This window comes from Alosa sapidissima, chromosome 10, assembly GCF_018492685.1.
Source record: "Alosa sapidissima isolate fAloSap1 chromosome 10, fAloSap1.pri, whole genome shotgun sequence".
In the NCBI taxonomy this organism is placed as follows: Eukaryota; Metazoa; Chordata; class Actinopteri; order Clupeiformes; family Clupeidae; genus Alosa; species Alosa sapidissima.
Window position 1 is genome coordinate 21,125,832 of NC_055966.1, and position 16,070 is coordinate 21,141,901.

A 16,070-nucleotide genomic window follows, 5' to 3' on the forward strand; every position below is an offset into this window, starting at 1 on the left:
AATACCAGATGAATGTCAAGTTTGCTCTGAGGTTTTGTTCTTCTAGTATTCAATTATCAGTGTTTGCTCTTTTTCTTTGGGTCGGATTTTGGAAGTGGTAATTTTCTGTGGTGGTTATGTGGAAAAAAGGTGGTTTGTTTTTTGACGTCAGTTGGTTACAATGCCCTCAACCTCAAGATAAGTCAGTTGAGGGGACCCCCCCCCCCCCCTTCTTTTATGCCTCACATTTCTCATTTCTCCTGCCTTGGTTCCATAACTACTCATGCTGAATTGCCAAGACTGTAGCCAGATGTCCACCCATTTACTTGATGTGTTTCGTGGTCATGGAAACACGCTCGAAAGTGGGGACCCACCCAGTTCAAGTCAGTTACATTCCCAGAAGATCTTTACTGAGGCCATCTGATAACAATAAAGTAAGAAAAAGCCAAGGGCTGCAAATAGTCATCTGCGGGCCTACCATCAATCAAAGGCCCTATTCTCTGAGAGCACCGTCTCTACTTACACAAGTTACCACTTTCATGGTTTCCTTAGATGTGGTTTGGATCTGTTTCTCCCAAACCACTGTGAACAATCCTATGGGATCTTGCTTGATAGATTTGTGTTGTCGCCTACCACTAAGTGACATTGTGAGCTCCAGCAAGGCCAGATAATGTAAAGCATGGCAGTCCTGACTCTTTGCTGACTTTTCCCCTCCTGACATTCTCCTTGAAGGGTTCGCGTCTGTAGCGGCTACTCTCAGGCAGCTGTTTGCCGTTCATGTGGATTTATTTTTCTCTGGGGGCTTTGGGGAGGACAAACGGAATGCTCTCACTCTCTCTCTCGCAGCCATAACGCATTTGTGTTGCTCTGTTTGCGTTTGCTTCCCTGCGCTCAAAGACAATGCGCCGTCTCAGCAGAGGCCATCCCTTTCCTCACTGTCTGCCGGTCCACCTGCTCACGTGTCTGTTTGTCTGTCTGCGTGAAAGAGGTTTTTGTCCGGGCATGCCAGACAGTTCCCAGAAGCCTGCCCCCGGCAGGGAAAAGCAGGAAGCCATCAACCGTTTCGGCAGCGGGGCTGCAGGAAGCCTCTGCGTTTCACTTTTGTCATCCCCCAAAGGTGGCCAGGCTGCACAGAATAGCAGGAAGAGGTGTTGAGAGCAGATCCAGCCCGCAGCTTGGCTGGAGACCCAGGGACCCTGAGAGCCGTAACTGTGGGGGTGGAGGGCCTTAAGTGGGGGTGTGGGGACCAGAAGACTAACTTTACCAGTTTCCTGTTTTAGCCTACTGAAGCGAAAGCACAGGAAAGAGGCATGTGTGGATGTGGGACAGCATGGCTTGTCATCGGGGGGCTGGTTTGTGGTTTAGAGGAGAGAATGTGTCTGTTTGTCTGTGTGTGTGTGTGTGTGTGTGTGTGTATGTGTGTAAAGAGAGAAGAGTGTGTCTAAAGAAAGAAGAGACAAATAGGGATGTGTGTTTATTGCCATGCTGCCCGAAGTTAAAGAGGGCAACAGATTCTCAGTCAGCAGCCAGTTCAGCAGATCTGAACCTCCAGTGGTGCTTAACGTGCTTATGCTTGGCGGTGGAGATTTCGAGGGCAGCAAGTTTAGGAACCACCTAGGCGTCAACTATTCTTGCAAGCCTGACAACTCCAATTTAGGCTTGAGGTATTGTGCAAGGCAATGGTATCCTGCAATGCACTATGTCTGGTAGACGATTGTTTGGCAGTCTCAGGATCATCCAGGTGGATTGGTCGCAAATCCAATTAGGAGTTACCTAAGAATGGATACACTGTCAGGTACAGTTTTACCACAAGGTAAATATTGTAGCACAGAGGTGTGGCCTCTGTAAGGGTTTGTTTGTCTAAATGTAACCACTACCCAGTGATGACCTGCTTAGAATATAGTTGGTATGGTTCAAGTGAGCTATAATTTACTAAGCTAATCATCTTGTTGTGAAATCATGAAAGCACCATGTTGAAAACCTGTAATCAATTAAAAATCAACATCAAAGTATAGGAGTTATCTAGAAGTGTAACAGGCTAAATATTAAAATTAGACCGTACCCTCAAAGCTGTTCAGATTACAGGCATTAATGAAACAGACAGTGTTTGTTGTGTGATTATATGGGGGTTTTGTTTGTTTGTCTAATCACTGCATTCGCTGACCTCAAGAGATCAAATAGTGTTGCTGAATCAAGTGACCACCCCAACAGTGCCAAGAGTGGAAAGCATGAGCTCTGTCTCACACATGGCATATGAACTGGAACTATAGCCTTAAAGGAATTATCCGGAGTAAAATGCACTTTAGATCAATTTACGGATGATTGGGAGTACATACGTTGAGTTGACATCAAAATCATGTCATTCGGATGTGTTTTGAGAGTTTGATTTTACCGTTTTTAGTCAAAACCGTTAGCGTGGAAGTGAGAAGCGCCGTTTAAAAAAAAACAAAAAAAAAACATAGTCCAGTCCATACAACTTCATTTCAATTTCAAAAGAAATACTGGACTATGTTTTTTTTTTTTTTTTTTTTTTAAACGGCGACGAAATTGTGAATTTCCAGAGCGTGTTACTCCCATACTTGGCAATCGACTCCCACGGACTTTCCCCTAAAGCTGGCAGCAAAGATGGCAACATTTCCGGAAAGGTACTGGCTTGATGAAATTCATTCTGGACTCTCTATCCGACCACATAAAGACCTCGGGATACTTCGGTTTGGCTTTAGGGACCCTCTACTCACTACCACGTAAGTGTAATGTTGTTTGGAACTGTAGAAGAGGTATAAAAATAGCGTTTTGTAGCGGCGAAATAATATGCCCTTCTCACTTCCACGCTAACGAGTAAAAACGGTAAAATCGAACTTTCTCAAAACACATCCGAATGACATGATTTTGATGTCAACTCAACGTGTGTACTCCCAATCATCCGTAAATTGATCTAAAGTGCATTTTACTCCGGATAATTCCTTTAAGACCTGGTGTGTATGTGTGGCTGCAACCGACCTGAAGGTGTGTGTGTGTCTGTTACTGAACTGAAGGTGTGTGTTTCTGTACATGACCTAAAGGTATGTGTGTGTGTGTGTGTGTGTGTGTGCGTGTGTGTGTGTGTGTGTTTGTGTATGTGTCTGTGATTGACCTTAAGGTGTGTGTTTCTGTAACTGACCCCAATGTGTGTATGTGTTTGTCCATGCAGAATGGCCACCCAGAGAAGCTCCAGTGTGGCCTTAAGGTTGGGAGCAGGGTCTACCTGCTGGACCTGGAGAAAAATCAGTAAGTACACCCACCTGGGTTACATAATAATAATAATAATAATAATAATAATAATAATAATAATAATAATAATAATAAGCTTTATTTGTATAGCACCTTTCATAGAATGCAGGTCAAAGTGATTTACATTTGGAGCATTTTGGAGCATTTAACACCAAAACATTAGAGATTTAGAATTAAAATAAAAATGAGACTTCACAATTCATAAGATGGTAAGGAGATAGATACAACAACACATACAATACAATTAGTGCAATGAAAATAGGAAGACCCTGTAAATAGCAGCAGTAGAATATAAAATAATGTGAAGAAATAGGCTACAAGATAAAAGTGAGTTAACTAAAAGCTCTCATATACAGGTATGTTTTCAGGTCTTTGCCTGTTTGATGTACAGAGGCAGGGTGTTCCATAGCTTTGGTGCATGTGGATAAAAGCAACTTCTTCGCTTAGCTTGTGGAGCACTTTGGGCACAATTAAAAGATTAGCATTGGGAGATCTAAGGTTCCTTTGTGGTTGATAAGATGTTAAAAGCTCAGATATATAAGCAGAGCTTAGAGCTTTTAGAGCTTTGTAAGTAACTAACAGAACCTTAAAATCAATTCTATGGTATTTGGTCTGACTTTGATTGGCTTTACTGTATACTCTCACTTCATAATTACTTTGGACCGATAGTAAAGCACCATGCTCCGGAATCAATTGAGGGCATTAGATGTGAAGCCTTGAGCCTTTAAGGTAAAATACAGCACAGCGAAGCTGTTCATTTTGACACCACATCATATAGTCTGTGGGGATTGGACCCAGACCTCAGCTTTCACTGCCCTGCCCTGACTCTTAACATGTGTCACAACTACCTTATGTTCTGACCATATGTTTTTCCCAAAGTCTTTAAATACTGATTCTCATGCATTTATTGTACATTAAATTGTCCAATAAACATCCTCTAATCTCTGTTCCCTCAGAGATCTCCTGCCCAAACCACCAAATGTATTCTACTACCTCCCAAATGGAACAGGGGTTGCTATGGACCAGAGCCCTGTGGTAAGTCTACGAGCCAGAACCATATTTATATGGGAAAGAAAGACTCTGATTCTCAAATATTCAATTATCTCTGTTAAACAGGAGTAAGCATAATATAACTGCAGCTTGAATATGAGAGTCAGGACAGTCTAGAGGGGATTGCAGTGATATCTTAGACGTTTGTAGTGAATGTCAGAAACGTGTTCATGTTGAGCGTCACTCTGATCCTAGATTCACTGTTACTACCACGGCTCTGTGCGAGGCTTTCCTCAGTCCCGAGTGGCTCTCAGCACCTGTGCTGGACTCAGGTAAGAAGATCTTAGTGTCCATTTAACTGTTATAGTGAGGGTTGTAACAATGTCATTTTGTGAATTACAATGAATGAAAAGATTGAGCTACCTCACCAGATTTGGTAGGGCCTATGCAAAGACGTTTTTTTTTTTTGCATTACTGACTTCTCCCTTGCCCTTCTATGGGTAATGTGATTACTATGAATACTCGAGTGTCTCCCTTTTTAGGCTCAAGTCCACTTTAATATAAAGTCATTGTGAATTCATTCAAGTTCATGTCAGGTTCAAACAGTTCACGTGCATTTGACTAATTCTGCACCTACTACCACAGATTCACTTGAGGCCCCTTTTATTAGTCTTAGTGTTGCATAGGGAAGGTAATGTGTGAGTTTGAATGAAAGGATTCAGGCAATATCCCTGTCATATGTACCGAATACAGTGTTATGTAGTTGGTGCAGCTGGCCTTTAGCAAAGGTACTGTATGTGTCTATCCTTTAACCTTAACCTAGGGTCATCTCAGCCCTAAGGCTTACAAACACAGCAGTGAATGTCAGTGAATGGGGCCAGCTTGGTTGAGGAAACGTGAGTCGCAAGAGCGTGTGCAGGCTGTGGGTCATAGTACTTTCAACTTCCATAATGTAATCCGGATTAAAACAAGAACATTAGAGCTGACTACTAATCTCACTTTTTAAAACAACACAGGCTACCTCTGGCCATTTCAATTAAAGCATTGAATGTAACCACCTGGAAGAAGTCCATCGAATATTCTTAGCTTGGCAGAGACAAAAAATAACAGCAAACTTCCCACACAACCCTAGAAACACTCACTCACGTGCATGTGTCTCGTGCAGCATTCAGTCATCATGACATATCAATTTACCTTTCTGTTAAAAAAAACATGGCAGCATGGCTAGAGTCTAGTGAATGTTCTCAGAGAAGGCTGTGGACAGACAGCAGAATACTGAAACATTAAATCCCTTTTTGTCCCCTCAGTGTGACATTACCCCCTAATATATAATTTAACATCTCACTCACATGAACATGCATGTGTTGGTGATTTTTTTTACCTTTTCGTTCTAAAGTATATAAAAAAGTAGCCTACTATTTGAAATATTTTGTATCTGACCATCAGAATGTTAAAAGTAAGTTAGAGAGGAAAAACTGCAGTGATCAGGAAGGCGTTTTAGCAAGGATTAATGCAATATAGGTGTGATATATAAGGCATGATGGTCACCAGAATCTTTCACAAAATACACACAGTGTCTTCTTGACTGTTAGCAATGCAGCCAGTAGTTGCACATGTTGTTTGTGCAGAATTCGTCAGGCCTTTGGCCTCCAGCGCTCTATTTTCCTAAACAGGAAGTGTACTCTTTCTCTCTCTCTCTCTCTCTCTCTCTCTCTCTCTCTAACTCTCTCTGCTCCCTACAATGATGTCATTCTACTGAGTCAGCTTTCAGGATCTCTCTTCTCTTCTGTTAGTTGTTGATATATTCAGCTGTGAACTTCAAATACCCTCTAGATGTTGAAATGCTGATTGCCCCTGACAGAGAAATAGAGGTAGAAGTGGAACAGGGACCAAATTTAGTCAGCTTCAGGGACTGAGACCATAAGTACTTTCTAAGCTCACTCTATTCAGCTTGTTCAACAGAGAGCCTCACTCACCGGATTGTTTTTTTCCCCCTTAGCATAGCAGATAAACATACTTGGAATATGACTGGACAAAAATCCCCATGACCCTGATGTTTTTTTTGTTCTGTTATTGTTGTTATTTGTATTTGTTATGTGTGTATGTAAAAAAATCTATTCAAATGCAAATGTAGGTGTCCAGCTGGCAATATTAGATGAAGGGGATTTTGTTTTTCAACCAATATTTAAGTATATTTCAACAAATAAGTATATTTCAACAAATTACTTATCCACAGTATGTACGTCCCTTTGGAAAGAAGAAGAAACAATGATAACATTCTTTGATAATTAATTTTTCAGAAAACATTCTCTTTTATTTTGATCATACACTTCCTCTGAAATGCCTCCTCCATTAACATCAGCTCAAACATGAAACATTTCCACGCAGCGCATGAACTCAGTTTATTTATTATTTTTTCTTTCACCAAAGAGGGGTGATTGTCATCAACTCCACCCTGAGCTTTGAGCTGCAGCCAGAGGAGGATGGTGAGTGGGATGAAAGCGGCGAGCAGAGCGGAGGCTTCGAGGAGGAGGGGATGCACCTGCTGTACTCCACCCACCAGCGGAGCCCCTCAGCAGGGGGATGCGGGGTCTCCCACACCCCTGTGCCCCCCCTCTACGCCCCACCACAAGTGCACCGGGTAAGCGGCTCATGTTCAGGGAGGTGTTGAGATATTGTGGTCGGACACTGTGTGTGCTTTCTTTCGGTGTGCTGAGCTTGTATCGGTGTAAATCCAGGCACCTCTTGGCATTTATCTATCTGTTTGTGTGTTTGTGTCCCCTCACTCTGTGGTAATTTGAGTGCGTTTTTGTGTACCCATGCATGCATGTCTGGTTTGTGCATGAGTTTCTGTGTTGTTGCATGATATGCGCACAAGCTGAACCGGCTGTGTGTGAATGTTTGTTTGTGTGTTTTTGCGTACGCATGTGCATGTGTTTGTGTGTGCATGTTTGTGATTATATGCACAAACAGTATGTGTATTTATTAGCTTATGCAATATGTCACTCAGTCACAAGCAGGGACTGCTCGGTTAACTCCTTGCCTCTCTTGCCACAGCACAAGAGGGACATCCTATCTGAGACCAAGTACATTGAGCTGGTGCTGGTGGCAGACCATAAAGAGGTGAGGGGAGACTCTCAGTGTGTGAACTGGGGTGTCAGGCTGGTGTGTCAGCTCACATGAACCCTAGCACTTCTTCACTCCCATCATCTCACTTCTCATGTCTGCCTGGGGCCATGTAACATTAATCAAAGCGCCTGCACAAGCTGTGGAGATTGTGCGAAGATAGAAAACGTGTAAAGTGGTTGCCTAGCAGGATGGTGTGTCTGTCAGTTATTAGTGATGTTCCTTGCTTAGATAGTCTTTTGTTGTGACGAGCGATCTGCAGAAGAGTTTTATCCTTGCTCATTTAGGAAATCGCACATGTGATAGATGGTGGGTTTGTAATCATCAGGTCATGCCATGTTTGTTTACACAGTTCCTGAACTACCAGAAGAGTAATAAGACCATGATCTATAGAATGCTGGATGTGGCCAACCAGGTGGATTGGGTAAGGCCTGTCCTGTTTTTTTATACATTCTGTATGATTATCCATGAGACATGTTCTTAAATGTTTTATTAAACAATCCAACACAAATTAGCCACAGAATATTCTGACAACTTTTCAGAAGGTGATGAGTTAAAGATGAGTGTCATCTGTCACAGTCACGATTATTTTGGTCAATACTGAAATCACGATTATTTAATTACTCCATGATTTAAGAAACACCATCCACTGTCTAAATGTTCAAAAACATTATCTAATTGTCAGTTTTGAATAATTCATCTGAAACTCAAATCAAAAATAAATATAAAAAAACTATTTTACACAACATTTACCACTGTAAAGAAAATAACTTAAGACAAAAGAAAAGCACAGAGGCAACCTTTACAATATGATTCCCTCCTTATTTTGTCCTGTCATACTGACCTTTTTGGTTGTCCTCCTGCAGTTCTACAGACCCCTGAATGTGCGTGTAGCTCTCCTTGGTCTGGAGATCTGGAGCGACCAGGATAAGATCCAGGTGGACAAGAGCCCCACAGACACCCTCAACCGCTTTCTGGAGTGGAGGACACGTGAGCTGCTCCCAAGATTGCGCCATGACAATGCCCAGCTTATCATGTGAGTGAGATGTCTCTCCTTCGTCCCTAAGAGGGTCTGTTTCATTAATGTGTTCTAATTTAGAATGCTTTGTTTTCTGTTCTTGCATGGTATGTTGAGTGTGCTACTTTTAGACACAAACAGGAACTCATTCATGGTGTGTTATATGTATCAATGTGAGGTGTCTGACTGGTACTGTGTCTTTCCAGGGGGGATTCATTTGATGGAACAACAGTGGGAATGGCGTCCCAGTCGTCAATGTGCTCCAAAGACAGATCTGGAGGGGTCAATGTGGTGAGTGTGTGGAGTGATTGATTGAACTCATGAATGACTCCTGTCCATCTATTCGAATGGAGCTGTTTATCATCAGCACTTGCTTTCTGTCTAAGCCATATCACTCTTTTTTGCTTTTACTTTATTGTTTATTCTCTTTCTCTCTCTCTGTTCCCTCTCTCTTCTTCTCTTTCCATCCTCTCTCTCTCTCTCTCCCTCCCTCCCTCTCTCCTTGCAGGACCACCTGGTCAGTGTGCTCGGCGTGGCCTCCACAGTGGCCCATGAGCTGGGCCACAACCTGGGCATGACCCACGACACAGCAGAGCGACGCTGCCAGTGCCAGAACGAGCGTCGCATGGGTGGCTGCATCATGGAGCCCTCCACAGGGTAAGTGACCACTCAGGGAGACACCACTGGCCACTGGAGGCCTCTTCAGCTTAGGCCTACAAGCACTGTGAGGCTCTCTATTTAATGTGATCCATTTGATTCTGATTTTATTAACAATTCATAGACATTTCACAATTCCCTTTTATGCCTTTAATCAGATAGGATAGTGCAGATTGACAGGAATAGTGTTAATTTCGTCAGACGAGACGAGAGGAAAAATGTTAGTCAACAACCTTTTTTTCCATGACTAAGACGAGATGATGACGAGACTGCACTAATGTCTTGAAACACTGACTAAGACTATCTTAAGATGCATTATTGTTGACGAAAAAAGACGAGACTAAAATGTTTTGCTTGAAATAAAAACTAAGATAAAATTTCTCTTCCATTTTCGTCTACAAAATGAGAAGACAGAATAGCTGTTACCTTTTCAAAATATTACGAATGAGTTCATGGTTCATGCGCAGCAGCTTTCCTGTAGGCTAGTCTACGTGCTGTTGCTGCAACCCTGTGGCTGCAGCAGGAAACTACATGGAACAAAAACACCGGAGATTTCTGCCAGAGTTAGCAAGCTAACTACCTAGGCTTTATGCCACAATGCTACATACCCAGAAGTTGAAGCTTCTCTCATATACAAATTAACATCCCCCAGAAAGTCCATACGAAAAGTTTCAGCAAGTAATGTCAACTATTTAACTAGTTACACTGATGATGCAAAGTTTGCTAGCAAGTAAGCTAATATGGAAAGTTCGCTAGCAAGTTAGCTAAGATTGAGAGTTTGTGTTGCGTTTGGGCGCATATCGCCATCTAGCGTGGCGGAGTAAAACATTCATACTTTGGTCCAAGACAGTGTTTCTCAAACTTTTTCAGATGAAGGACCACTTAACTAATCAATAAAAAAGAAACGCACGGACCACCTAGCTAAAAAGAAAAAAAATTGACCTAGCAGTATATTAGCCTACACAATAGCCTACTCACTGAACCACCTTGCTTATTGTCTTTGCACTTTGTTTAATTGTGTCAGAGGATTCATATGATTTAAACTGGCATATCTGACATAGACAGTGTTGTAGAACAGTTTGAATTTACATACAAGTTGGTTCAATATTGCAAACAACTCATCTATATTATATTTTACCACGTCTGCTCGTGGACCACTTGGGATAGCTTGCGGACACTGAAACACTGGTCTATGAAGATCATGACAGTGGTCCAGTCAAATCTTTTACTGTCTATGGCCAAATCCCAGCCGAGCTATAACTGTAGCTCGACTTACCTGTGCATGTACTGACTGACAAAAAAAATCAGAATGAGTAATTATAACAGTCGAGTAGCCCTGTGGACACATAATATTGTTGGAAAATTGAGATGTGTGAAACACTATTTGACTTAAATGGTAATCAGAAATAATTTGTTATAAAAAAAGACTAAAATGTTTTGACTAAAACTAAGATAGCTTTAGTTTTCTTTTGACTGAAACTAGACTAAAATGACGAGACTTTTAGTTGACTAAAACTTGACTAACAAAAATGATATTTGAATGACTAAATATGACAAAGACTAAAAAGGACATTTCGTCACAAGACTAAGACTAAGACTAAATTAAAAATAGGTGACAAAATTAACACTAGACAGGAAGTGAGTGGGAGAGAGAGTCGGGGTGGGATCCGGAAAGGACCACGGGGCGGGAATCGAACCCAGGTCGCCGGCGTACGGTGCAGGTGCCCCAGCCAGTCGCGCCACTGCTGGGGCCGGCCTCTTGTTTTTTGACACCTTTTTGATAAAGAAGTTTTCTGCTCATTGAAAGTGGAGTGGTCACTTTTGACGTGTGGTTGCCATGATACTGACACAATTTTATGTTCCAGACACCACCAACAATAAAAACTTCTACGGCGTTTCAGTGTGGACACAAAACCTTTAAAAAATGTTTTTAAAAAAAGATATGAAAACTCTAATGTGGACAGAAATCGTTTTCATCCTAAATATGGGTATTTCGATGTACCGGGCTTAATGGGCCTTAGCCTCCACTTGATGAAGCCATGTTGCCCTCCTGGTGTAAGTCTGTCTGCTTCCCTCCTCCAGCCTAATGCCAGGTCAGCTGTTCAGCAGCTGCAGTGCCAGAGACCTGTCCCTCAGCCTGCTCCATGGCGGCGGGATGTGCCTCTTTAACGTGCCTCAGCCGGAGGAGCTCATGGGCGGCCCGCGATGTGGCAACCTGTACGTGGAGAAGGGCGAGGAGTGCGACTGTGGCCTTCTGGATGTAAGTCTGATTTTGTCCAATTCTCAGCTGATGTCAAAGCTCCCAGTTCATCCAAGATGTTCATTTATCACCCCCGGAAAGTGTGAAAGATGAGAAAGTATTTGCCTCAAACCAGTGCTTTAAATATGGCACAATTGCTTTGTGTAAAAAATATAGAGAATATATCACACCACTTGCTAATTTGCTTGTGGTTTGTACACTTAAGAAGTGGTTTATTGATATTATTATTTTCATACAGTAGACCAACATAATATCAATGGCGTATTTCATAAGTCTCAGTATTAGCCAAGTGCCAAAGATATATGGCACTACCTTAAAAATGTACTACATAGTAAGAAGTAAATCTAAGGAAGAAAAAAATCTCTTGATTGAATCTTGATGTTTAGCACCACCACTGCAGCTGAATGAGTGAACAAGCCCGTCAACAATTCTTTCTGTGGTACAGTATGTCTGTGACCAGTCTGCCAAAACCTTGAGTCAACAGAGTGAGAGGGTCTGAAGTCCAACGAGCTGTCTGACCTCCTTTGTGATTGTTATCCCACTACTTTGTTTGTTTTCAGGAGTGTAATGACCCTTGCTGCAATGCCAGCACATGTAAGCTGATGCCTGGTGCCCAGTGCTCTTCTGATGGTATCTGCTGTGAGAACTGCAAGGTGAGTGTGCTTGGGACAGAAGTCCCTTCATGGATGTTCCATGGACGTTCCACCTTTTACATTTACATAGTCAAGAAGTAGCATACTTACTTTGCTCCTTGTTTTCTTTTTTTGCCATTTCACCTGCACTTTAATGCAACTAGCTGCCCTTTTGTTAAGCTCCTCATGTTCCTGGAATGATTCTAGAAGTTTCTCAAACATAATTGCTCTTAAGTCTCCTCTGGCCTACTACTGCTGTCTTCACCTGCTTTAAGCTTAAATACTAGTCTGTGTTTTCAATTAATTTATTGTGTGCAAGGAACCACCATGCAGTGAGAGTAAATAATATATAATAACAATATAACCCTCCACCCCCCCACCCCCCACCCCCCCACCACTCTCACACCCGCTCACCTGTCTCCACTCTACTCCTTCTACAGCTGCGCATGGCGGGCTCGGTGTGTCGAGAGCCACTGGGTGAGTGTGACCTCCCGGAGTACTGTACTGGCACCACGCCCTTCTGCCCCCCCAACGTCTTCCTGCAGAACGGGGAGCCGTGCGAAGGCGGCGCCTCCTACTGCTACAGCGGCGTCTGCGCCAGCCTCAACGCCCAGTGTCAGATGCTGTGGGGTCACAGTGAGTATTGCAGGCATTTGTATCGAGGTGCTGAAAGTGGAGTTCTGTAGGTTTAGACATGTCTGAACACAGGCACATGGCACCCTTCCATTGGCTTGCATTGTATTTCATACAACACTACACATGATACAGAGTGGTATTCACAAGAAAACCGGTCCAGCACTAGCTGGTTCACATGCTAATTTTACTGTATCTGACAGCACAGACATAGCACTGACAGACATATAGCACCTTTCAGTGGACGGAAAGATCAGTGTAGCACTGATCCACATATCCAAGAAAAGGCCAATTGTCTCTCTCTCTCTCTCTCTCTCTCTTACACACAAACATACACACATGCAGCTGTCAGACACTTCAAAGAGAGTATAACTATGGAAGTGCACATACGCTGGGCTCTACATTCATTTATATACTAATGACACAATTACTGTGGTATGTGCATTGTGTGGAGTGAAAATCACGCCATTCCAGCTGCTGGGTTCTAGCTCTGTGAGAACCAAGCTGCATTGTATTAAAAAAAGCTCTGGGCTGTGTATCCTGAGGTAGAATAGCTGAACATATGAGCTCACTTGTGACTCAGAGGCATTCACATCCTATGACTAGGATCCTTGACTTGTTGACAGCAGTTTGAATAATTGATGCAAATTTGAGAGCAGGCTGTTTGGGTTGGATTGGGTACACCATATTGTAGCACAGTGATCATATAAACTATTAAGTAAATTAACTGAAATTGTTATTTATTTTACACAAAAAGAACAGTGAAGTAATTAAACAGTTTTGGGCTCACTAATTTAGGTACACAAAATACTTTTGGCCTGGATGCTGTTTGTAACATACTGTAACAGTACATTGATGAATCATCAGCAGTTATAAACAGTGTTGTTTTGCCCTTTTCCTTAGATGCCACACGTGCTCCACCTGTGTGTTTCTCCTCAGTCAACAAACAGGGCAGTAAATATGGCAACTGTGGTCAGATGGCTAACGGTTCCTACATCCCATGCCCCAGTGCGTAAGTATCAACAGGAACATCACTGTGTATGTGTACTACTGAATACTTGTGTAAGTGAACCTTTGCAAAGCTGTTGTGCAAAGTCTGATTCTTACAAATAATTAAAAACATGACAGTTATACCTTGTGTTATATAATTGAATATTGTAGTAGTAATGGGATATTATACCAGTATGCTACTGGTATGAGGCAGTAATTTGTCACCTTTTAAGGTACAGTATGCTTTTATTGGCCAGTTGCAACTACTTATGGTATCATTTTCAAATTAAAATTCACTGTTTACAGTTCTGTATAAATGGCATAATAGATGTATGATAAGTATTCTTTTTCCATGTTAAGTCATGTGTGAATAAAAACACCTCTTAATATATGTGAATGGCCTGAAATGGTTCACAGAGACGTGCTTTGTGGAAGGATCCAGTGTCAGGGTGGGAATGATCGCCCCCTGCTGGGCTCCAATGCAGAGATCCTCACCACCAAAGTGCGCCTGAACCACAGCGACTTCACCTGCCGCGGGACCTTCTTTGACCTTGGAGACGACGTCTCTGATCCTGCAATGGTAACCCAGGGGACCTCATGTGGCCAAGGCAAGGTAGGCATCTGACCCATCCTAATGTGGTATTCGGACACGGTCTCACCTAAAATCTCATCTTTTTCTGTGCCAGTTATTTTTTGTTGTTACTCTTTCTTAATCATGTTTTGTTCAAATTGATTTAAAGAGATATAGTAGTCATTTCTAAGTTGTTTTAGAGTTTAAAGTTCTATTGAATAAAATATATTTCCTGCTGAACACGCACATTTAAATATGTATCTGTTTAATTGTTTATAGTTTGACTTTTGAAGAAATCTGTGTCCAATCTGTGGTGTTGATGCTACGCCCTAACGTCTCTTTTAGGCGTGTATAGACCAGCGCTGTCGTGATGTGTCTGTGTTCAGGGTGGAGGAGTGCAAGAGGAACTGCAGTGGTCATGGGGTAAGAGTTATCTCTGCTTGTGCAGAAGTGCCATCTCCAGCGCACGGCACAATTTAAAAAAATGATGGTGTTGAAAACCACAACATCTCTTCATCCTGTTCTCTCTATCTGTCCGTGTGTCTATATTTTCTTCTCACATCATGTCCTCTTCCCCTTCTCTCACTCTTTCTCTTCTCTTCTTTTCCTGTTTTGTTTCTCACCAGGTTTGCAACAGCAATAATAACTGCCACTGCGAGCCAGGTTGGGCCCCTCCTGACTGTAAATACTCAGGCTCAGGGGGCAGTGTGGACAGTGGACCGGCCAGACAGCCCAAAGGTGCCCAACTACACCCACACACCTGTGTGCAGTCGCTGCTCATGTAGCCTATGTCCTGTGTCTACCCACCAATGCACCTATGCAGGGAACATTATGTTGATTGTTACCCAAAACAATGGTATTGGCTATTTCACTTTCATATCCAGGAGCTTACAGAAAAAAATAAACAACACATTTTTGGGTAACATTATCCAAACCAATCTTTTTTTTTCTGATGGAAATATACATTGATCTGTAAGCGTAAGCCACTTTCTTCTGTAACTGCTAAAAGCATGTTAACCTTCCTGCGCTGTTTTAGACTCGGACCCGACACGCGTGGCCCTGCTGGTGTTCTTCCTGTTGGTGCTGCCGGCCTCGGTGGTGCTGTGGTGCGCTGCCCTGCGCATCCCGCGCTGCCGCCGCAAGCTGGCGTGCCTCGGAATCAGCCCGCTACAGAAAGGAGACCCCCAACAGCAGAGCCGGTGAGAGCACAAAGGACAGGCTGCGCTGGGCTAAGCTAGGTTTGGTGAACAACATACAAACAAGCTTGGCTTCATCAGTCAGGACAATGAAAGAAACTGTATGAATTTAGGTGATCTATTTCTGAAAGAAATTATAGAAACGTGAGGCTAAGCCTGAGTTTTTTTCGTGGTATCAAATGCGCTTATTCAGAGCGATTGTTGATCCTTTTATTCAAAGCAAATCATTGTTATGCTAAGTAGTACTTGTTCTCCATGGAAACTGAATGAAAACCTTGACCTGGCTCCTGCTGTTGAATTTATGTCCTAGAGTCAGGCCTGTCTTCTGGAAGTATCTGTGCTGTGTAACAGTAATGTGCTTATAATCAAATTGACAGATTGGAAAGGCTTAATTGATTTAGGTATCACTGTATTTCCTCTTGGGAACTTGATACCATGGATGAAGCTTTTTGGTGCTGTTGTGTTCTGCCAACTGAATAACAGGGTGTGCAAATAAATTTGGAAACATTTTATTTCGTCCTGCCCTCAAAACAGTGTGTGCAGTGTGGCCCATATCAAGATTTATTTGGAAGATCCCTCATCCAAGTATAGGTAAAGCAGTGGGTAAATGAGCTGAATGACCCCTAAATGGACCCTTGATGAATCAAAGTTCATGTATTAGATCCAGACCTGTCTTTACCTTTACATCACCCAAATATTTACCTTGTGTCTAAGTCCTCCAGAAAATCCTGGTCATCACTGATTTTAC

The 16,070-nt window shown here is 42.5% G+C and overlaps 1 protein-coding gene across 7 annotated transcripts in view; it reads left to right on the top strand.

Moving 5' to 3' along the window:
• Positions 1–16,070, top strand: part of adam15 (ADAM metallopeptidase domain 15) — a 28,834-nt gene that overhangs the window by 6,602 nt on the left and 6,162 nt on the right. For all 7 annotated transcript variants that reach the window (XR_006034564.1, XR_006034563.1, XM_042106560.1 and 4 more), the window contains exons 3-19: positions 3,170–3,246; positions 4,206–4,284; positions 4,495–4,571; positions 6,670–6,880; positions 7,297–7,362; positions 7,718–7,789; positions 8,232–8,401; positions 8,590–8,674; positions 8,892–9,040; positions 11,123–11,300; positions 11,861–11,953; positions 12,373–12,568; positions 13,469–13,577; positions 13,973–14,168; positions 14,472–14,549; positions 14,753–14,864; positions 15,163–15,325. Coding sequence is in view for 5 of the 7 variants with exons in the window: in XM_042106560.1 (XP_041962494.1) it covers positions 3,170–3,246; positions 4,206–4,284; positions 4,495–4,571; positions 6,670–6,880; positions 7,297–7,362; positions 7,718–7,789; positions 8,232–8,401; positions 8,590–8,674; positions 8,892–9,040; positions 11,123–11,300; positions 11,861–11,953; positions 12,373–12,568; positions 13,469–13,577; positions 13,973–14,168; positions 14,472–14,549; positions 14,753–14,864; positions 15,163–15,325 (2,111 nt within the window). In the remaining 2 variants the exon portion in view is untranslated. The remainder of the gene's footprint in view (positions 1–3,169; positions 3,247–4,205; positions 4,285–4,494; positions 4,572–6,669; positions 6,881–7,296; positions 7,363–7,717; positions 7,790–8,231; positions 8,402–8,589; positions 8,675–8,891; positions 9,041–11,122; positions 11,301–11,860; positions 11,954–12,372; positions 12,569–13,468; positions 13,578–13,972; positions 14,169–14,471; positions 14,550–14,752; positions 14,865–15,162; positions 15,326–16,070) is intronic.